Source organism: Sorex fumeus, unplaced genomic scaffold (genome assembly GCF_029834395.1).
Source record: "Sorex fumeus unplaced genomic scaffold, SorFum_2.1 ptg000051l, whole genome shotgun sequence".
In the NCBI taxonomy this organism is placed as follows: Eukaryota; Metazoa; Chordata; class Mammalia; order Eulipotyphla; family Soricidae; genus Sorex; species Sorex fumeus.
In genome coordinates this window covers 4,862,211-4,885,292 of record NW_026606108.1, presented here as the reverse complement: position 1 = coordinate 4,885,292, position 23,082 = coordinate 4,862,211, and the positions used below count along the sequence as shown (strand labels likewise).

The following is a 23,082-nucleotide window of genomic DNA, read 5'->3' as shown; positions in this document are numbered from 1 at the left end:
GTGAGGTGGTGTGTCAGCCACGGATCTGTCCCTGCCACTGGCTTCATCCTTGCAGATCCCGGGCGGATCCCCTTGCTTCATCCCTGTGATCCTGGATCCATCTCAGCTGAGTGTTCAGGCTCTTTATGCCCCTTTCGTTCTTCAGTCTTGTAGGCAGCTTGTCAACCCCCACAGGAAACCTTTGGAACTGTTGCTGGAACTCGGCCGCATCCATGGGGTGACATGGGGACAGCTGAGCGTGTCACTGGAGTGGCTGTGGCCTGAGCTCCTCTTCCCTGGACCAGGCTGCCTGTGGACACCGTGGGCAGTGTTGTGTGCTTTGGTGTTCTCTGACACTTGTGTGGTGCCACACAATTTGGGGTGGCTGCCTGGCTGCTTCTGTTTTCTGGGGCTGCTCAGACTGTGGCCCCTGATGGCAACTAGTACTTACGTGGGCATTGCTGGGGCCTTGCCCCTCAATGGGGATCCCTGTGGCTGGAGGAGATGAATCGCAGAGCCTCAGGTGCTTTTTCTGTCATCGTGGCAGTCTGGGCCAGTGTTTCTCACTGTGCCCCCGGGGAATGGCCTGGGGTTCAGCAAGGCAGGCCTGTGAACCCCAGATGAGACTCAGCCGTGATGTTCTCCTCTCCCCTGCTCACAGCCAGCCACAGTGAGAGTCCACATCTTCGGGCTGGGATGGACCCCAGGCTCATGAGGGGTGAGGCAGTCGGTCCCGAGACAACACCCAGGGTGCGAGGGACCTGGGGACATTGTTACATCATCACTGGGCTTATTCCATTGTCACTGAAAATATAAAATGGGATGAGGGGCTATTGACCTTAGAGCAGCCTCCGGACACGTCCTGTTCCTACTCCCAGTCCCTCACCAGCGTGTCCTTCCCCTTGTGCCCCTGTGGGCTCTGTGTCCGGAAGGAAATGCCACGGAGCTTCCTTCCAGCCTTCCCAGCTCGCTCCCTCACTGCTCTGAGGTCGGATGATGGCGCGAGTGCTGAGGCATTTCTTCTGCTCACCATCTCAGGGAGAGCCAAGATTTTTACCGGAAGTGTGTGGTTGCATTCCAGAGATTCTGTTTCAAGGTTGACTTGGTTTCCTGTTTTGTTGGGTTTTGAAACAAAATGTGGGTGTTGAATTTTGCCCTGTGGTCATTTGGCTGGCGCATATCCTATGGTGGTGCCCTGTATTCTGTTAATATTGGAAGGTCCTTTGTCCAGTTTCAGAGCCCACCGGTTCTCCTCAATTACATTTCCCCAGCTCATGCTCGATTTTGTTATTCAAAGATTTTGTTCAGGGGTCAAAGACATGATTCCAGCAACAGGGCAGGCCTGGTGTGTGAGACTGTGAGTGTGAGCCCTGCCATGGTGACAAAAAATTCTCTCCAGGGTTTTTGATTCACTCAGAAAATAGACTGTTTCACCTTCGCTTTCTCAGAATGCCCTTATTTCAGTATTTGTAGTGGAGTTCTGCTTCCTTCACAAACCTCAGTGGGGTATAAACCTCATCTTCAAATACATGGTAGATTTTCTAGAAAAGTCTGGAATTTTAAATTTTTTTTTTTTTTTTTACTGTGGAATCACCATGAATGACAAAGGTACGAAGTTATTCATGATTGGGCTTCAGGCGCACAATGTCCCAACACCAGTCCTTCACCAGTGTTCCCAGTTTTCCTCCCATCCCCCAAATTTGGGATTTTTGAAGGATACAGGTAGAATTATAGACTCACTCTCTCCCAGGACAATTCAAATATTTTTGGGCATCAAGTTTTGGGGGCTGGAGGTGTCATCTGTACCTAGTGAACTGGGGTCACACCGAAACACCCCAGAATGCAGAGCAGTCACATCCCATCAAGCTTCTCCCTCCAGCTTTTGTCTTGCCATTGTATTCTTTTTAAAAGGAAATGGCTCCTTTTATCTGTTCTCACCTGCATCAGCAGACGCTGTAGGCTATAACATTCGCTTATCTTTTTTAATATCAGCAAGGGCCAAGCTTTGCTGCTGTTAATACATTTGCAGGGATACTTGGAGCTGGTTCTGGGCGTGGCACTGAGGCAGGGCTACTGCCGAAGCAAAGCCTCCCCATGGGAAGGAACGCAGGGGTTGTGGCATCGGGACTCACCCACCAGTCTCCTCTCTGTGTGGCAGTGCTAGCAGCTCCCTGGCCTCGCAGCTCTTGGCAGAGACCCTCAGAATCCCTTTTCTTTCCACTCTGTCTCCCCACTCTTATTCCTGGGCTCTGCTGGGAACAATCTTTTGGTTCCAGGCAAGGAGGCCAATTGGTAGGTAATTCTCTCTCTCTTTTTTTCTTTTTGGGTCAAACCCGGCGATACTCAGGGGCTATTCCTGGCTTTGCACTGAGAAATTACTCCTGGCAGTGCTTGCAGGACCATATAAGATGCCAGGGATTGAACCCGGGTCTGCCGCATGCAAGGCAAACGACCTACCCTCTGTCCTATTGCTCCTGCCCGAGGAAGCAAATTGGTAGGACCAGTGAGGGTCCGCTGATCTAGAGCATTTGTGGAGGACACTGTCCTTTCCACTCTGCGTTGCCAGGGTTGGCTGCTTCGCAGGGTTACCACCATTTGCTCGGTAGACAGTTCCTGGGCTATCCTGCCAGCTTCTCCCTGGCCACTAAATGGGATTCTGTCGCCTGTGTGTGTCCACTGGGGTTCTGTCACCATGCGTGTCCACTGGGGTTCAGTCACCTGTGTGTGTCCACTGGGATTCTGTCACCCATGTGTGTCCATTGGGGTTCTGTTGTTGGGACGCGGATTGTGATCTCCCTTTAATGACAAAGAGACTCCAGAGACATCAAACAGCAAGCAAGGTTTATTGTAAGACTGGCTAGCCAGGGTCGAGCTGCCTACACAGACACGCGGGTTGATAGGTTAGGCGAGACCCCGAACTTCTTCAAAGGGAATCTTATATAGGCCTTCACTGGCCGTTACAGCAAAGCCCGCGCATTTCATAGCCAATAGACTTGTAACATATACTTTCTTAACCAATCCATTTAAAAGTACATCACTCCTTAGCCTATAGATTCAAAGATCAGCATTTGTGTACATGGGCATTGTGGTTAGCGGACATCTCATAACTCAGACATCTGGTTATCTTCCATGTCCACTCGGCTCCCCATGATTTACAGCTCATGGCACCTACATTCCTGTGGAGGGGGATGAGGAGAGAGTTGCTAGCAGAGGGGCAGATAAGGTAGGGTCAACAGAGGAAGCAAGATTTACATCCCAATTAGGAAGAGTCAACAAATGGAGACAGGATTTACACCTCAAGGCTTTACCAGGGAGGGGGCAAGATTTACATCTCAAGGCTTTACCAGGGAGGGGGCATGTAAGGAAGAGTTACTAATTAGCAGAGTTTAGCTCTGGAATTTCCCTGGGGTCCCAAGGGATCTTACACTGTCATCCGTGTATGTCATTGGGATTTCATCATTCGCAAGTGTTCTCGCTAGCAAGAGAGAAATGTGATGTTAGTCTGGTCTTTTCCAGAAGCAGCGATGCTCAGGAGCTATTCCTGGCTCAGAGCACAGGGACCTGGGTGCTGGGGATGGGCCTGGGGTTATGGCTGATGTGGCCTGCAGGGCAGGTGCCTCGCCTCCTGGACTGCCCCTGAGCCCAGCTTGCTCTGTGTATTAAGAAGCCTGTATGATGGTCTTTCTCCTTGAAATTCAGAATTTTTTTGCCTGGATGCATCTTTCTTCTGCTTCCTCAGACCCCTTCCTATGGTGGGGGTGAGGGTCACTTTTGTTCTGATGGGGTGGGGAGCATCTGAATGACCCCTCTGCCCTCCTAGTGTATGACTGGCTAGCCAGCCTGCGTCAAGCTCGAACCCTTTGGCATCTCACCCGTGACCTGCTTACGCCCCTGTCCAGCATGTGTTGTGACTCCGCCTCCTCTGTCATCCTTGGCTTTCCCGTGCGGGGACTGTTTTGTTCCTTTGTCGCTGTCTTTAGAAATGAACAAAATCGAGCGTGATTCTGTTCAGAAGCACCTCATTGTGCTCTAATAACATTTCCTTCTGTGTTCTCAGGAAGTTTTGATCATTGCGCCTATTTCTGTGGCTTCCATTAGTTCTGGGCCGTGGCTGCCTCTGTTTTCGTCTTTTCTTCAGTGGCCCCTGAGCTTGCTTGCCCTGGTGGTTTTGTGGGGCGTGGAGTTGCCCAGTTGCTGGTACAGACACCTTCTGGAGGAGGGGAAGACTGTCCCCTTAGGGCCACTGCATCTCAGTGGGAAGACAGGAAAGGCAGAAGGGAGTTGGTTACCCTTTGGAATATGGGATGGGGGGACTTAGTGCCTGATGGAGACTGCTGTGCCCTCCGACATCTGCACCCCAGGGGGGCCAGAGCAGGGCTGATGATGCTTTGGAAAAACCCCTGGCCAGCCAGTTGACCCTTGTCTGGGTTCTTATAGAACCAAGTCTTTGATTCTACTTCCTGACCTTGGGCTCAGTGCTTCGCTTGGTGTCCAGACCAAGGGTGAGCTACCCTTCCCTCACCCCTCCCATGTTGGGCATGCACCCCTGCCGTAAAGTGTGGGTCCTGCAGTGGGTCCTCCTGAGGAGCCTCCCCCCCACCTTCCATAGCAACTATGGGTACAGGAAGGCAAGAGAACCTATTCCGAAGCCCCATGGTTCTCTGGTCCGAGTGCTCAGGCCGTCCTAGGCAGGAAGCAAGGCCAGAGTTGGGGGTGCCCAGGAGTCCAGACAAAAGCACTGCTCCATGAGACTCAGGGTGTCCTCTTGGGTCAGAACCTTCTGAGAAAGCCCAGAACCAACATGGAAGAAAAGAGGGATCTTGGGCGGGGGGGGTGGGGGTGGGGAGGGAAGGCAGGGATCAACTCAGACGTGTGACAGGGAATTGAAAACATGGTCCCCTGAAGGATGGTTTGGGAGGCTCGGGGGCACTGAAAAAACCAGGTTCATTTCGTGGATGGGAGGGAGTGGGGTGAGTGAGCTGAGGGGCCACTCGGCAGGAGCCGCTGGTTAAGGGTGGGCATCACACGAGCAAGAGCAGGGCCAGGAGCCCCGAGGGCCCAGCGTCCCGGCAGGTCCCTCTGTACACGGTCCCCTTATCCAAACCAGTCATATCCCACTGTGTCGGTGCCACCACAGGGTTCTGACTCCTCTCTGGTGGTCCTGCGCCTCTCCTGAGCTCAGAGCTGGAGACTGCACCCCGTGGCTTGACCATGTCGGACCAGGAGCCCTCTGGCTCACGTTTCCTGCCATGGGCCTCCTCTGTCTACTCTTGGGGCTTGCTTGTGGCTTTGAGGAGAAACTGGGAAGCAGATACGCACAGAAGCATAAAGAGCAAGGCCGGGCCTTATCCCAGGAAGTGAGGGCCGAGGGAGCCAGGCCAGCAAGGACCAGACTACCAGCCCTTGTCAGTATGGGCCTTGATGCTAGTCAGTTTCAAGAGTCAGTTTCCCTGCAGGCCTTTCTCCACCTGAGTTTCTTTGTGTCCCTTTCAGCCTGTCTGCTTCAAGGTTCCCATTTCAGCTCAGTTTCTAGATGTCCTTGAGGTAGGAGGTGATGCCATTGCCTGAGGCCAGGGCCCGCAGAAGCAAAATACCGGGCAGGAGAGGATTTCCCCTGCTCTGAACCTCTGAACCCCTTTCCCCTAGAGAGTGCACATTTCCAGATGGTCCTAGGATCAGGCAGTGGCTCGCTGGCCCCCAGCACAGTCTGAACACCCCATGGGCCCAAATGCGGCTTACCATTCCTGCTAATCCACAAATCCTCCGGGCTGCACACTGCCCTCCTTTCTTCCCCTGGAAAAGGCGGCTCCCAGCTGAGCATGAAGGGACAGTGTGCTTCGATCACGCCCTTCCTTCCCCTAAGTCCTACCTGCCTCTAGTGTGGGGTTGCTGTCAAAATTCTTCAGAACCTTTCTCTGGTTCCACTTCATTCCAGTGGATGAAGAGAATTCGGGAGATAATAATGATGATTAGAGCTTTTGAGCAGACATTTGCTACCAAGGAGATGAAATAAAGCATTTAATTAGGCGAAGACATCTGAGGAGCAATTGGTAGCAAGCATTTCTTTGTTCGGTGCATTTGAAATCACAGCGAGTTTAGGGTTTGTCTAAAAGAATTTTAATCCTCCCCGCTTCTTTTGGTCTAGTAATAAAAGTATTCAGAGTATTAACATAAAGTGCTTGAAAATATTTCCCTTTTAAAACCACCGGCCTATTATTTCTCTGGCAGAGCAAAAATAAATAAATGAAAGTGTTCTATTTAAATCACACTGACTTGGCAGAGAATTTGAATGTGCATCACTGCTGGGTGGAGTTACTGTTTCACAGTGGAATTAGAATTCATTGAAACTACACCTGCCGCTGGTCTCCTGAGCAAGAAAGAAAATCAAGAATGTATTTTGACCAAAAAATAGCTATTGAGGAGAGGGTTGCTGCTCCAGTGGTTGAGGGCACACCTTGATTGTGTGTGCGTGGCCCTGGGTTCGATACCAGATTCTTCTGGTAGCTCCTCCCCCAGCCAAAGGAAATAACAGCAGCTTGATCTGTTTCTCCGAACTTCTTGAGAGAGAGAGAAAGAGAAAGAGAGACAGAGCTTTCCCCAGGAAGCCTTGTATTTTATAGCCAGTATTTTTTTCATAAACCCCCTGTCCGTCCCCTCCCCGCCCGCCCCTGTCACCTAATGGGAGAAACATCTCTTTGCCCCCTGAAGCCAGAACAAGGCATTTTATTTTGTTGATGTGCCGACAGAAAAGTACATCAATCATTTCCCAAAGTCACACAGATTTCTAATTAGGACCTTCTGAGTCCAGCCCTTGCTCTTTCAAGTCCTCCATATCTGCGTTCTCTGCATCTCTGCCCCTCAGACAGACTGACAGCTCTAGTCCCAGGTGGCTGGCTCACTGCCTACTTCAGCACATCCAGAGGATGACTCATAGGCCCTGTACACATCCCTTCGTGACAGGAGAAACAATCCCTGCTTGGGCCTTAGTAGGGCATTATTCGAAGGCACATGGCCCCGAATATTCTAGATAGTGTCTGCAGGTGTCTAACCACTTTGTAAAATCCTTAGTTGTCGCCCAGTATTACCATCTCCATCATCACCACCTTTCCAACCTTCGTTTCTCCTGTCTGGCTAAAGTGGAGAGTGGGTCTGGCTCTTCTCCAGGCAGGGAGAACTACCACCTTGTCAGTGTTTCTGGATTTTCTTGCCTTCTTCTGAACAGAGCCAGGAGAGAGGGGAAGTCTTAAGAAGTCAAAGTGACCCTTCTCACCCATCCTGGGCAGTGACCATCTGCCCTCTGGGTGGGACTTTACTGGCAGACACTGATCATCTGCACAACAGTAGCCTGCCTGGCCTGTGGGGCAGCAAGGTGATTTAAGTCAGTTCCTCAGAAGCACTGATCAGAAAGAGAATATAGTGGGGACAGTGCTTGCCTTGCATGCAGCTGGCCTGAATTTGATCCCCGCCACGAGTCGTCATTGAACAGAGGAGAGAGCCTGAACACCACCTTGCAGGACCCCCTCAAGCAGAATAATTGTGGAAAGACCAGCCCAATTTGACTATGGCTTTTCTCTGTCCATTTCTGTCGTCTCTTGGTTGCTGAAAAAATCTTTTACTCAGAAGAAAACTTTCTCAGAATTCCATTTGACCCAACCAGTTTCTGCTTTGGAGACCGTGCAGCGCTGGGGTTTGAACCCAGGACTCCTGCATGGAGAGTCTGCGCTCCTGTCCTTAGAGCTATATCTCCAACTCTGCAGAATTCTTAATTGCAGGGTTTCTTTGAACTTAAGTCCAGATTTTCATTTTCAGGGAAATTTGAAGCAGATGAAGTTTTGTCTTTGTAGGAAAAAAAATGAATGCTTTGATGATCTATTTGTTTTCTTCAGTAGGCTTGTCATTAAGATTGATGCTCGAGGGTGCTTTGTCGGATGGTGTGTGGAACAGACAGTTATTACTCATCCTCCACCAGATTTCAGCCTCCTCGCCTCACTACATGGAGTGTAATTTTATACTTAGCATTGCAGTTCCAGTTGCCATTATCAGATTGCATTTTCATATTGAATTACAAACAAAAATCTTATGCTACTAACATTTAATGAAATTTTAATAAGGTGGTGTTTTGATGCTATTATTCAAATAATGTGGTTTGAATTGCTTCCCTTTGAATATATTTGCATTAAAGAAGAACTCAATTTGATTAGGTTCTTCGAAGAATTTATCCACTTTCTGGGGCAGCTTTCAAAAGACAAAGGAAAACGCAATTCCTTCTCTGCCGATCAGTAAACAGAACAGAACATATTTGCCGAGATCTCTGTAAGTAATGGCAGGGAGTTGCTGATGGTTTGAGTTAATGAAATGACTCATTCTATCAGCCTTGCACAATAAAAAAAAAATGCGCACGCAGTCACACACGCACACACACACACACACACACACACACAGAGCACATGGGGCACATAAGAGGGATGGTACTCAGTTCTGAGCCCGAAGGCTGCCATTTCAACAGTTAGCAAATTTAAGAGATTCACGTTATGGCAAATCTTGGGGAGCATGCCCTCAAATCAAACGGTAATTCCTTGAGTTAGCAGTCTCTGCTTGCAGCGGTCTTACGACTTGTGTTAGAATCGGGTTGGTGGATGGGAGGCAGTTGATGTAAGCAAGCAGGAGCTTCCCAAGAGAAATTCGTGCTTTCAGTCCAAGTCAGCAGCTCCACTGAAACGTGCCGTGTGGGGCTGTGTAATTAATTAATTGCCAGTTGGAACCCAATGTAGAAAGACTGAAGGGAACAGGCCTGCTCAGCCGGGAAGCCCCGCCCACACCACACTTTCGTGTTCCCGTGCTCCCGGGCGACCCGACAAACGGGATGAGTGGTCGGAGGGGCTTTAACTTGGACGTGGGAGGGGTGCGTGCAGAAACCAGGAGTCCCGGGTTTCGGGCCCTTTAGCTCCAGCTGGCCGCAAGGGTGGGCTCAGTCGTTTGATTTCACTTTCACGCGCTTCCCCTGCCCGTGACCCGACTTCTGGCCCCCTTTCACCCTCTGAAAAATGCTCCCGCGTCCCAAACTCCCTGATCAAGGCGTTTCCTCTAGACCTCGCCTGCGTCTCTTGGTCTCTGTCCCCGCCCTGCTAACTCTGAACACGGACGACCCTCGTCGTGGGACCGCAGACCAGGGCTGGCCCCAACCGCGGCCCGCGGCCACCAGGAAGCCGCGGCCCCCGCGCGCGCAGCCCTGGCGCGTCACAGGGAGGCGCCGCGTGACGCCACCGGGAGGCGCCCGCGCGCCGAGTGACGTCACCGGCCGGCGCCGCGGGCCCCGCCCCCGCCCGCCGCCCGCCGTCCCGCCGCGACGCCGTCCCGCCGCCCGTTGGGGCCGCCTCTGCCGCTCGTCCGGCCGCGCCATGTCGCAGAAGCCGAGGCCCCGCGGCCACCCGAGCGACCGGGCCTGGGCCCGCGGCGCCGGCGACCAGGAGGCCCCCAGCACGTCCCGCGGCGCGGCGGCGGCGCTGCAGGCCGCCCGGCGCCCCGAGGGCTCCCCGTCGCTCGGGCCGCGCAGCCCGAAGCAGCTGGAGCTGAAGGTGGCCGAGCTGGTGCAGTTCCTGCTCGTCAAGGACCAGCGGAAGATCCCCATCCGGCGCGCCGACATCCTCAAGCACGTCGTGGGCGACTACAAGGACGTCTTCGGCGAGCTGCTGCGGCAGGCGGCCGAGCGGCTGCGCGACGTGTTCGGCTACCGGCTGGTGGAGCTGGAGCCCCGCAGCAGCACCTACATCCTGGTCAACACGCTGGAGCCCGTGGAGGAGGACGCCGAGGTGCGCGGCGACCAGGGCACGCCCACCGCCGGCCTCCTCATGATCGTGCTGGGCCTCATCTTCATGAAGGGCAACTCCGTCAAGGAGACGGAGGTGTGGGACTTCCTGCGGCGCCTGGACGTGCACCCCACCAAGAAGCACCTCATCTTCGGCGACCCCAAGAAGCTCATCACCGAGGACTTCGTGCGCCAGCGGTACCTGGACTACCGGCGCATCCCGCACACCGACCCCGTGGACTACGAGCTGCAGTGGGGCCCGCGCACACTCCTGGAGACCAGCAAGATGAAGGTGCTCAAGTTCGTGGCCAAGGTGCACAACCAGGACCCCAAGGACTGGCCGGCGCAGTATTGCGAGGCCCTGGCCGACGAGGAGGCGCGCTCGCGACCCCAGCTCAGCAGCTCGGCGCCCCCTGCCACCGCCTCCTCCGCCTCCTCCTCCGCCTCCACCGCCGCCTCCGCCTCCTCCTCCTCCTCCTCCTCCGCCTCCACCGCCACCAACCTCGCCTCCTTCTTGGCGAATGCCAAGAGCTAGACCGCAGGGAGCCTCGGGCTCGAGGGGGGTCCCAGAGGCGAGGAGCTGTGGGTAGGAGACTTACGGGGCCTTGGGATGGGTTTTTGCAGACTTCGGTTGTTTTCGTATAAGTTATTGGGCCCCAGAGTTCCGTTTATGAGAACTGGAGAGGGGGATTTACTTGCTTTGGTTGTGCTCTCGACTCTTTGGGAGGAGTTCGCTTCGTTTCTTTGGCCAGCTATAGTTGGAAAACTTGTCTGTAAACCAGGCTGCGGGGCAGATGTTTCCAGAGGCTCGCCTGAAATTGCTTTGGTGCCAACAATTATCTGTGGCCTTTGAACAATCCCTGTTTACAAAAGAAATAAAATCATTTTTATATTAACAAGAACATTATAGCCTGTTACCATTTTATTAACCTCAACAGCCACTTTATATTGTATTGACTGTACATCAAAGTGTGATTCCTTGTTTTGAACCATATGTAGATAGTATTTTTTCCAAAAAGCTTTTCACATTTGTATTAAAGTAAATTTTATTCTGGGACCAAAGAGATAGTACAGCAGATAGTATGATGCTTGCCTTAGGATGGCCGACCAGAGTTTGATCCTTGACACCCCCACAGGGTTCCCTGAACCCCGCCAGGAGTGATCCCTGAGCACAGCTAGTGTCGCCCCCAAAACTAACAAATGTATGTTTGCGGATCACAAAAAGCAGATAACACCTTCAGACTACCTGGGTTCAGATCCCAGCTCCACCAGTTAGTGATACTTAAATGTAGGCTTGTTTAAAGATGTTTCCTGGCCGGTGAAATATGACAAGGAAGGACTTCTGGGGCCAGGGAAGGGATGGTGGAGAGAGAGAGAGAAGTGTGATTCCAGACCTAGCAATTTTTAAAAGTACGCTTATGCTGTTACATTTTGTTTTTAAGTTTTCCAACATTATCTTGATCTGGGTCGTTTCTGAGGCCAGAGTTGGCTGGCTGTTCCTAAAGTAACAACAGTCTTCAGGTTCTGGTTCTGTGAGAAAGCACAACTCTGGCTGGGCTTCCTGCTGGTTGTCTCACCCCTCTTCTCTGCTCCCACCTCTGCTGTGTTCTAAAGCCAGCGCTCGCTTTGGCATGGGTGTGGTGGGGAAGACCCCTACTCAGCTCCATCAGCACTTGCATTGGAGCCAAGGAGCAACACTCCTCCCGGTGCTGCGGGATGCTGGCAGTTCTATTTTCCATCTGCAGCCCTCCAACACACCAGGTGGTGGTGTAGCCCCCATGTCCTGAGAGGCCCTAGTTTGTGAATCAGTTTTGATCCGTGGAGTACACACTGTGTACTCTTGCAATGTGATATTGCACTCAGTGTGTTTTTATAAACTGAAGTCACTTCATTTCATGTACAAAGAATATTTTTTCTTCTTAAAGGACCAATTTCAGAAGTTCACGGAGGCCAACTAGACGCAGAAACAGCAGCCCGCATCCTGATGCTTGTTTCCGGGTGGGGCTGTGGCAGTCGGCAAAAGCGCATTCCCAGGGCAGTTTTTCTCCATGGCTCCAGTACAGCTGCTGGTGACCCAACAGGCAAAAGTGCACTCACCATTTTAAAAGTTTCGTGTTTGTTTTGTAGGGGTGGTGTGGAGTGGTTTGGTACCCATAAAGCTGGGAGGGATTCTCTGGTGCTGAGAGCTCACACCCAGTCTCCTAGGTACTCCAGCCTTTTGAGCTATCTCCCTGGCCCATCACCGTTTTTTTTAAGATTCAATATATTTCTGATGCATTCCTTCCTTGGGAGTGTGTGTGTGGGGGGGGGGGGGGGGGGTGTATTTATTCATTCCATAATGGACCAACGTTCTTTGCATTTGGTAAGGGGTGAGGGGGCCATACCTGGTAACGTTCAGGGCCTATGCTTGGCTTTGTGCCCAGGGATTACTTCTGGTGTGGCTCAGGGAACTGTATGGCGTGCTGGGGATTGAAGCCTAGTTGGCTGTGTGCAAGACAGGCGCCCTGCCTGCTGTCTTGTCTCTCCTGTCCTCTTTGCAGTCTCTTGCTATTTGCTGGTGTACGCACCATGCCCTGAGGCTTAAGAGTTTCTTCAGGCAGAACCAGAGCCAACCTGGGACCTGGCCAAGTTTCTGTTTGTATGCAGCTACCTCCTACTGACCATCTAAAGAGGTCTTGCCAACCCTCCCTGGGGCCGAGTTTGGCTTTTCCTATCGTGAGCCTGGCTGAGGGCAGCTGCTGATCATTTATTCCAGGGTTAACTTTGTTATTTGCTTCCCAGTGACAACAAGCATGTCTTTGCTTGCTCTTCATTTGCCATCAGATTCTCTCTTTCAGACTTTCTCTGTTTCACTTGGTTGATAAGATTTTCTTGAATGTTCTGTTCATTCTCCCAGTGTCTGCTCTCTCATACAGGCACCTTCTGATTTGTGTGGTGCTTTCAAAAAGTCTCCCAATTACCTTAAAGGTATTTTCTTTTAAAAGTTTGACTTTCATTGCTTCTTGGCCTTGTGGCTAAGACCAAATGCAAAAGTTTGACTCTCAGATTAATTTCTAACCTGTTCTTGTGTCTGAGTGTGAATAATGAAATAATTTTTATTCTTTTTTTTTCTCTACAGTTAAGACTAGCACCAAGTGTTTTCAGTTTATCATTTTTTACACTTACACAATAGATTTTAGTATTTAGCAGTATTCGATACCTACATAAATTCATGGCTAGGACTGAAAACATGCTACTATGTCTGTGACAGAGGGGGCTCTTTTGTTTTTTTGGTTTTGTTTTGTTTTTCAGTTTTTAACATCTTTTATGTCTTTGGAGGTCTTTGGGTAGAACTTGAGAACGTTCTTTTTTTTTTTAGTTTGGGTTGTTTGGGAGGGGCACACCCCATGGTGTCAGGGCCTACTCCTGCTTTGCACTCAGGGTCACTCCTGGTGGGGCTCAGGGAACCCTGTGAGGTGCCAGGGATTGAACCCAGGTCAGCTGCGTACAAGACAAGCACCTTGCCCTCTGTATTGTCTCTCCAGCCCCAAACTCCAAAGCATTTTTGGGAACTGGCAATCAGCCCTAAGGATCTTTGTGTTCTTGTGCTTGGTTCTGTTCCAGTTTTATTAGCATGGCTTAGGGAGCACGCTGCAGGCAGTGTTGATGTTCTGCTTCCAACGTGCACACTTCCTGCCTCAGCACTGAGAGAGCCCAGATCCCTCCACCATGGTCCTTGTTTTTGATTTTGCTTTTTGTGCTCGCTCTTCGGCCCCATGTGCCCACAGCCAGAGCACAAGCTCCTCCACCATTACCCCAAGATGTGCCCCAGCACCCCCATCTTGCGTTGACTGTATCCACTGGGGATCATCTCACCCCTTATTTTTACTGCGCTGGGGAGTGACATCATCTCTCGTGCCTAATGCAAAGGGACGAGTTTCTAGCGCTCCAAAACGAGTGTATCTTTGGGTATTAAACTTCCCTCCTGTCCTAGCGTTTTGAGATGCGTTGAAGAAATTAGGAATGTTAGGGATGGGTTTTATTTTTATTATTATTTTTTTTTAAATCACACCCAGTTATGCTCAGTGCTTTCTCCTGGGTCTGCACTCAGGAATCACTCCTGGCAGTGCTCGGGGAACCCTGTGGGATGCCGGGTATCAAACTCACATCGGCTGCATGCAAGACAAATGCCCGACTCATTGTACTATCACTCTGGCACCAGGGATATCATTTTCAAGTTGTAGCATGTTCTTGCTCAGTCTGCTAAATTTTGATTCTCAGTCTTACAATTTGAGCTATTTGGGGTATGGTTTGGTGCAGTAACTCAAATGTTCTAACATTGAGCCATTCTTGCATTTCAAACACCTTGTTAGTGTATTAAAAAATGATGTATATGGGCCCAAGATAGTACATTGACAAGGCACCTCTCTTGTATGCAGCCAACCAAGGTTCTACCCCATGTTGTCCCTGACCACAGAGCTCGGAGTAACTCTTGAGCAACACCAGCTGTGGCCCCTAAACCAAGTACATATGTATTATATATGCATATATATGTGTGTGTTTGTGTATTCATGTGTGTGTTTATATATGTGTGTAATATACGTATACACATATGTACACACATAACAGAGTCTAATTTCACACCTAACTTTCAACTTATTTACCTATTTTTTTTTTTGTCTGGACACAGGTGATCAATCATCCTTTTTCTATCTTTCCCCTCTGCTTTCTATAGGGGCCACGATGGGCGGTGCCCAGGGGCCACCAAAGCCACTCCAAGTGGGACTTGGCGTGGACATCCAACTGGGTTGGCCAACTGCCCCTGGGAGTGGCCTCCAGTCCCCTAAACACTGCTTTAGACCTGCACACAACAAATCACCAAACACCAGTGTCCAGAATGTGCCCTACCTCAATTTTCCCAAAATCTCTTGATTGTTATGGACGGGCATCCGAAAGCAAGGGCTGGTTCTGCATCAGGGGAAGTGGTACTCCAGGGAGCAGCCACAGCCGCTTCCTGCCATGGGCAGAGAGCAGCATCAAGGAAGCCCAATTTAAAAGAAAGTGTAAACATGGGGCAGGCCTCACCTCAGTGCTCCGTGGCATCTTAGCATCATCTGTCCTGGGAACTCTCAGTCTTCGAACAGTCACCTGTGTCTGTTTTGCTAAGTTATATAAATCTGTGTATGTTTTCAAGATTAACTTGTCTCTGCTTGACAGTGGTCAAGTAGGTGCTTTCCAGAGTGATCCAGAATGAAAGGTTGCAGAGAACGAAGCAGGCAAGAGTAAGGGTGTGGGGTGGGGGGAATCCAGGCTCAGGAAATGGCCGCAGGGGAAGGGGCAGAGGGCTTGAGACTTCCGCCCCTGGGGAGTGGAAATGATGGGCTTGCAGGCGCTGAACAGAACATTGTGCAGTGACCAGTGAAGACTCAGCTTCCTGGGGAGGCTGAGAGCGATGTGGCTGGGAGTCTAACCTGGGGGGTGAACACAAGATTGGGGCAGCAGTTTCCTCTTCAAATTCCACTCTTAAAGTTTACAATGACTTTTTAATGCTTGTTTTCAGAGGGTTGGATGGCCAGGGTGGAGCTTGGAGTCTCCAGTGGTACTTGGGGCTTACTCCTGGCTCTGTGCTCAGGGAGACCATATGGGGTGCCAGGGATCGAACCACGATTGACTGTGTGGAAGGCAAGTTAACCCCTGGACTTCATTTTTAATTTAGCTCCTCTTTTGGGCCAGTCTTACTGGCAGACATACCAAATGTTGTTTGCTGTCAATACTACTGACAGTAAAAAGCCGAAGATGAAAAACACCAAACATCCAGGGCTGGGGCTTGATTGAATAAACTGACCCAGTCCTCCAAAGTGGCTGAACGAAGAAAGGAGTATTTCTAGTTGTTTCCATTCAGTGCTCCTCTTTCCCCTTAGTAGAAAAAAGAACAGAAGGAGAAACAGTGGGCCTTGTGCCTGCACTAAAAGCCAGATAATGGGAGAATAAAATTTAAAACTCAACACTTAGGGACTGGAGCCATAGGGCAGCAGGGAGGGCATTTGTGTGCGCACAGTCAACCTGGGTTCGATCCCCAGCATCCCAGAGGGCCCTCCAAGCTGTCAGGAGAGATTCCTGAATGCAGAGCCAAGCGTTAAACCTGAGCACCATCAGGTGTGGGCCCCAAGGAAAAAAAAAATTAAAAACACTCAGCAGGGGCACAGAGGCAAGCAGAGTGGGGGAGATAGAATGAGAAAAGAATCTGAAGCTTCATGTACGGATCTCACAACCCTTTATGTGATCATGAGCAAAAGTAAATTTTTTGAAATTCCTGACGCTTTACAACACACAAACAGAATTCACATTAGCAAAATCCTACGTAAGGGAACCAGGGCGGCTTAGGAACACCAGCACCTTACACAAGTCCCAGGATGGATGCAAAGTATAAAAAGAAATGGGAAAATTCTACCCTTTAAAAAATTTTTTTTTATATTGAATCACCGTGAGAAAAGTTACAAGGCTTTCAGGTTTAAGTCTCAGTCATACAATGATCAAATGCCCATCCCTTCACCAGTGCACATTTTCCACCACCAAGAACCCTGGTATACTCCCCATCCCACCCTTCCTCCTGCCTGTGTGGCAGATGATTTCCACTTTACTCTCTCTTTACTTTGATTACATTCAGCATTTTGACAAAAGACCCACTATTATTTGGAATTTTCCCCCCATTGATCAGTCCTGCCGAAAAGGCATCACTAGATAATTTGTTTTCTGTTGCTGATTATGAAGAGCATATGATGTCATGCAGCTGCTATTGTGGCAGTGTGATTTTCGAATTCTGCTGTTTCAACAATTAAGTCTGGAGGTATTTCTGCCAAAAGCCACTGGGTTTAGAGATTCGGTTGTGTGCCTCTGGGATCATGGCCGTTAAAGAGCTTAAAAAGGTTGCCAGAGGGGCCATTCATGGACAGCAATTCAGGGTTGTTGGGGCAGGGGAGAAGGGCCGGTTCCACTCCCCATCCCGTGAGGTCCCACATGTCTCATCACTGCTGGGCCATACCTGATTGTCCAATAGTCTCTGGAAGATGGCAGCCACCATGCTGCCAGGGGGAATAGGCAGAAGGGACAACACCTTTTCCCACCTGGGGCAGCCAGTGCCAGTAGCTTAATGCAAAGTCCCGGTGAATTTCTGCCAAAAGCCACCGGGTTCCAAGATTTCAGTTGTGTGCCTCTGGGATCATGACCATTAAGGAGCTCAAAAAGTCGCCGGAGGAGCTGTTTGTAGGTGGAAACTTAGGGTCTCCTCTGCCTGTTTTAATAATCCCATTTAGGCTGGGGAACCTTAGCACTGCTCCTGACTCAGCCGATGACTGTACTGAGAAAGCTGTTAGCAGAGCTGCTGGGAAACTCGGCCATACATGCAGTCAAGGCCAGTGGGTTACCAAGAGCTCAGTAGTTGCCAACTGGAATCCAAGACATTGGTATTATGTCATGATACATGGGACACTTGAAGACACTGAAGCCAGGGACTGTAGAAACAGCAAATGAATCTGTAGCATGAAAATCATCATATCTGCTGCCATTTTTTTAATTGAATCACTGTGACATACAGTAAAACTTCCATGTTTGAGTTTCAGTTATACAGTGATCGAACACCCATCCCTCTACCAGTTCACATACCCCATCACCAATATCCCCAGTATACCCCCCCTTCTCCACCCTCCCCCTGCCTCCATGGCAGACAGTTTCCCCCATACTCTCTCCTTTTGGGCATTCACGACCATCACGACCACCCTGTTGTTCATCGATTGCCTCGAGCAGGTGCCGGTAACGTCTTCTTCGTCCTAGCCCTGAGATTTTTTTTAAAAGTGCCATATTCAAGGCTTTTTCAGGGTTAGGAGAATGAGACCCATCATTGTTACTGGTATTTGGCATATTGGGTATACCACGGGGAGTTTGCCAGACTCTGCCGTGTGGGCAGGTTACATTTGGTAGCCTGCCAGTTTGTCCAAAGTAGGAATGAGATGATAAGATGTCGTGTGGCCATGAATGCGGCCGCGCGCTTCCGGGAGCTGAGTGTGATAGTCTCTGGATCCTGGCCGTTGTTGGAGTTACACGGCAGTTGGTGGGTGTAACTGTCTAGTTACTGGCAGGTCCAGTCCCAAACTGTGCAGGCTTGGAGATCTCAGCCCCGGGTCCTACACACCTGGGTTCCTCTGTCAGTTCTTTTATGCGTGAGGCTCATCCAAGTGTGTGGAGAGTGGTCCCAGCATGGCCTTGGCTGGGCCCCGGTGGTCTTCAGCTGTTGGGCCCTGGTGGAGACAGTCAGGCATAGGGTAGGAGACTCTGCCTTGTTCTCTCCCAGGAGCTGAGTGTGATGATCTCTGGATCCTGGCCGTTGTTGGAGTTACACGGCAGTTGGTGGGTGTAACTGTCTAGTTACTGGCAGGTCCAGTCCCAAACTGTGCAGGCTTGGAGATCTCAGCCCCGGGTCCTACACACCTGGGTTCCTCTGTCAGTTCTTTTATGCGTGAGGCTCATCCAAGTGTGTGGAGAGTGGTCCCAGCATGGCCTTGGCTGGGCCCCGGTGGTCTTCAGCTGTTGGGCCCTGGTGGAGACAGTCAGGCACAGGGTAGGAGACTCTTTGGGCATTATGATTTTCAATACAGATACTGAGAGGCTATCACGTTTGGTCCTTTATCTACTTTCAGCACACATCTCCCATCCTGAACAATTCCTCCAACCATCATTGTCTTAGTGATCCCTTCTCTATTTCAGCTACCTTCTCCCCCAGCTCATGAGGCAGGCTTCCAACTATGGAGCAATCTTCCTGGCCCTTGTATCTGCTGTCCTTGGGTGTCAGTCTCATTTTATATTTCACAAATGAGTGCAGTCATTCTATGTCTGTCCCTCTCTGACTCATTTCACTTAGCATGATACACTCCATGATCATCTATTTATAAGCAAATTTTGTGACTTCATCTTTCCTAACAGCTTTTACTGTCATTTTCTTACCTGCAGGGAAGGGCGCTGGGAAAATTGGGTCAAAGAGGTCCATTGTATGGTGAAGGGTCAAACTGGACTTCAGAGAATTTCCTGGCGTGTAATTGGACTCTGGTTTATAACGCCCCACGCTTGAGACAGCCTGGGTTACTTTGGTAAACAAAAGTACCATTTTCTTGATCAGAAAAAAAAAAAATTTTTAATTTAAAAATAGGCAGACGAATTTGATTTTTCCAAAGGCGTGTAACTGGCCATCAGGTACGTGCAAAGATGCTGCCTGTCTGTCCTCGGGGAAATACAAATAAAAAATCACAAGGAAGCAGAAATGCAAATCAAAGCCTCACACCCATTAGAGTCTAGAATCAGGTCTGCATCGGAAGCCAGAGCCCATCAGGAGGAGACAATAAGTGTTGGGAAGAAAAGAAAGCTGTCGTGGGCATGTGAATTGGCGTGGCCACCTGGGAAAATAGAGTGGCCTTTCTCAGTCTTCAAGTAGAAGTACCCTATGGCTGAGCGATTCTACTTTGGGGGTGTAAGTGCGGCGCCTAAAGATCACTGGCACCGCATGGTTATTGTCCCTCTTTGTCACAGTGAATCACACTCTGCCTTGAGCTGTGGAGACAGCTACACAGCTGTCTTAGCTAAAGGAAATGAGAACGTACTGTCCCAGGCAGTTCAGGAACAGATTCTGACCAACCTGTGGCCACGTGATTTTGTCACTGTGTGAACTGGAGGAAGTGGGACCGCGCAAACCTCAGCCACCACACCACTCACCAGGCCTGGACCTGCCATACACAGTCCAGAGATGGTGGACACTGTTTTAAGTGATGCACAGCTGTGTATAGTGCAGTGGTGGTGAAAGAAGGAAATCCTTTTACTTATGAGAGCGGGGATGAGACCAGGCAGCTACTGAAAGACTGTATGATGTGACTTTTGCGAAAAGGCCAGACGTGTCAAAACAGAGGAGAAAGGTACTTCCCAGAGGCTGAGGGAGCAGAGCCGGAGAGCTGTTGGTGAATGGTGCAAGTCCTGGACCTCTAACCCACAGTGCTTATCAGAGTACTGTAGTAGGGACATCAGAATAAGAGTCTAGATCATGAGAATTCCAGACACTGAAAAGGAATGATATTTACCTGACACAACTGTCAGCTAAGGCTCCATCCGGTAACACCCTACATATATTTGTGCCTTAAAGGTATGTAGGTCAGTGCTACTGAAGTCGGCCTAGAGTAGTGTTAGTGGAGCAGATTCTGGCTAACTGCAGTTGTTGAGATGTGTTCAGTAAGCCTGCACAGATTCAGATGTACAGAGCCTATAAACCTATAAGTGTTGGGAAGAAAAGAAAGCTGTCGTGGGCACCCCACCCCCAACCAAAGCATGTCTGCCTGATTAGCACTGAAAGGTGGTACGTGGGAGGACCCTACTCATTTCTCCCAAATAATCTGTTGTCTGGGTCAGAGAGATAGTACAGAGGTTAAGGTGCTTCTCTTGCACACAGCCAGCCCTGGTTCAATCCTCACAACTACAGATCTTCCCCTTGTAGCATTGCCATGAGTGATCCCTGAGCACAGAGCCCTGAGTACTGTCAAATGAGACCTGAACACTAAAAACAAAAACCCACCCAAAATAAACATAATCTGATGTCCAAGATTATATTAATCTCATTATTTCATGAGGGAAGCCAGTCCCAACATTGGCACTCTGCGGCAGAGCGCAGGTTATCTCTGAGGCTCGGTGGCGGAGCAGCAGCCTCTGAGTAGGACCCTTGGCCTGGCCCACATGCCACATGACAGCCTCACCATGACCCCCAGGGCCACAAGAGGCACCTCAACCAAGTGAGTGAGCACCAGACCCAATAGGAGGAGAGTGAGCAGCAAAGGGAAGGTGACAGGTCATTCTGGATCACAGAGTTTTCTGCTTAGTCGATGACGCTGATTGTTTTCAGAATGCAGCAGAAGCATCGAGAAATCACATGGCCTCGAGTTTATTTTCAAAATCTGATTCTAGGGTTCACGGTTGTACAGTGGGGAGGGCATTTGCCTTGCACATGACCCCCCCCCCCAGGTTCAATCCCCGCCATCCCATATGGTCCCTGAGCCCCACTCAGTGATTCCTGAGTGCAGAGCCAGGAGTCAGCCCTGAGCATCGCTGGTTGTGTCTCCACCCTACCACCCAAAATAAAATATTCTAGCATCCTGTCACTGTCACTGTTCTCCCGTTGCTCATTGATTTGCTCAAGCATGCCCAGTAACATCTCCATTGTGACACTTGTTACTGTGTTTAGCATCCTATCAACTAATTATTTAGAAATCTGGAAAATCTACAGGATTTTGCATATCTTTACTTTCCTTTATGACTCTTTTTGGGAGAGCGGGTGTTTTTGTTTTGTTTTGTTTTTGGTCACATCTGGAGATGCTCAGTGGTTCCTCCTTGCTCTGCACTCAGGAATCACTGCTGGCAGTGCACAGGGGACCATTTAGGATGCCAAGGATCAAACCCAGATCAGACATGTGCAAAGCAAATGCCCTCCCCGCTATATTATCACTCCAGCCCCTTTTCTTTACAACTCATGCCCTGAAAAGCAAACAAGTGTTGAGGGAAAGTTTCCTCCTATTTTTTTTTAAAAGAGGAAGTAGAGGAACCGGAAAAGGTAGTACAGGGGTAAGGCATGTGCCTCTCATGCAGCTGGCTCTGGTTCCATCCCTGGCACTGCACTGCTGACTGGAACCCTAGAAGCCCCCAGAATTGCTGGGTGGTATCCCTGGCACTGCAGGTCCAAGCAGCACCACATCCTGAAACCCTCACATTGAACCACTGGCCTAGTGGTCCCCAGAACCCTAGAGCGCTGTTTAGGAGCCTCCCACTAAAGGAACAAATAAGCATATGAGACCCGCAGTGTTTGGGGAATCCTCGTGAGCCAGGGGTCCGGTCATCGAGAACGGCAGTTGCCGACACAGACGCTGGTTCTGATTAGACCTCTGGCTCTCTTCACCCATGTCAGGAAATGCAAAGGCCCAGAACCGTTGAGGGGTGAAAGAGACGGTTGACAACAGGTGGGCTGCAGGTGCTCTCAGAGGCCAGCGGAATGGCCTCACTGAATTTCAAGGAAGCAGAACTCATAAGTTACAAAATGACTACGATTTAGAATAACTGGTGTACTTGGTGGGTCTGTGTTTGCCCTTGAATCAGATCCAGGACAGATTGTACGGGGGTTAAGGTGCTTGCCTTGCATGCAACCAACCTGACAAGGGTCCCAGAAACACCACCAGGAGTGAGCTCTGATCAGGGAGCCAGGTTAAGCCCCGAGCACCGCCAGGTGTGACCCAAGCCCCCTCACCTCCCTCAGTAAAAAAAAAAAAAAAAGGGCAGGGGAGGGTTTAAAAAACAAGGTGTGGGACAGAAAAAGAAAGAAATGTGAAATCTGAATATATAAATGACTATTCAATAGTAGTACTCTGGTTTTAGTTTATAAATAGATGCGGGAATATTTAAAGATGAAATGATGTGGTACCTGATAATTATTTATTTTTGGTTCACACCTGGCAAGGCTCAGGGCTGACTCCTGGCTCTGCACTCAGAGATTGCTCCTAGCAAGCCTCAGGGGACCATATGGGGTGCTGGGAATCGAACCCGGTCAGCCATGTGCAGGGCTAGCACCCTACCTATCACTCTGGCCCCAGATAGTCTGATATTTATTTGTTATAAAAAATCTGATGGCGAGGATGTAAATGAAACAGAACTGACCACAGATTGGTTAATTGTTGATTCTGGTAAATGGCACAGTCTTCTCTGGCTTTGCCTGTATATGAACTTCCTCATAATAAAAAATGAAAAGAAACTTTAGTTTTTTGAATCAATAAGCTTCTTTCCATGGATTTCCTCTCATAACTTGCTCTTTTTGAACCAGAGGAAACCAAGCTTTGAGACTGAAAATATTTTCCCCTCTGGCATCTAACCTCTTTCAGATAAAGCCTTCCTGGCTTTCCCCTTTTTTGCTCTAAGGTAATAGGAGTTGAAAGTGGGGAGGAAGAATGCGTTCCTTCAAACACACATGAACGCTCATGCAATTATTGGACAGACGGGAAGCTTTTTCAGCGCCAGATCATTTTCCCTTTAGCCAGCCTCTCCCAAGCGAATAATCAATTTTCGGTGTGGTTTGTTTCCAGATAACCTTTTTCATGCTGCTCTCCGCAGTCTGTGTGATGTTGAATTTGGCCGGCTCCATCCTGTCCTGCCAGAATGCTCAGCTTGTCAACTCCCTAGAAAGCTGTCAGTTGGTAAGTAGTGAAATGCAGGCCTTCAGGGAAAGGCCTCAGGCTTGAACTGTTCATAGC

General features: G+C 49.9%; 2 protein-coding genes across 2 annotated transcripts in view; both read left to right on the top strand.

Moving 5' to 3' along the window:
• Window positions 1–23,082, top strand: part of ENTREP2 (endosomal transmembrane epsin interactor 2) — a 144,701-nt gene that overhangs the window by 92,584 nt on the left and 29,035 nt on the right. Inside the window, exon 3 of the mRNA XM_056124458.1 lies at window positions 22,915–23,025. Within this exon, the coding sequence (XP_055980433.1) occupies window positions 22,915–23,025 (111 nt within the window). The remainder of the gene's footprint in view (window positions 1–22,914; window positions 23,026–23,082) is intronic.
• On the top strand, window positions 9,359–10,764 carry NSMCE3 (NSE3 homolog, SMC5-SMC6 complex component). The gene has a single exon (XM_056124459.1). It carries the CDS (start codon window positions 9,378–9,380, stop codon window positions 10,317–10,319), a length of 942 nt encoding a protein of 313 aa, XP_055980434.1. The 5' UTR covers window positions 9,359–9,377; the 3' UTR covers window positions 10,320–10,764.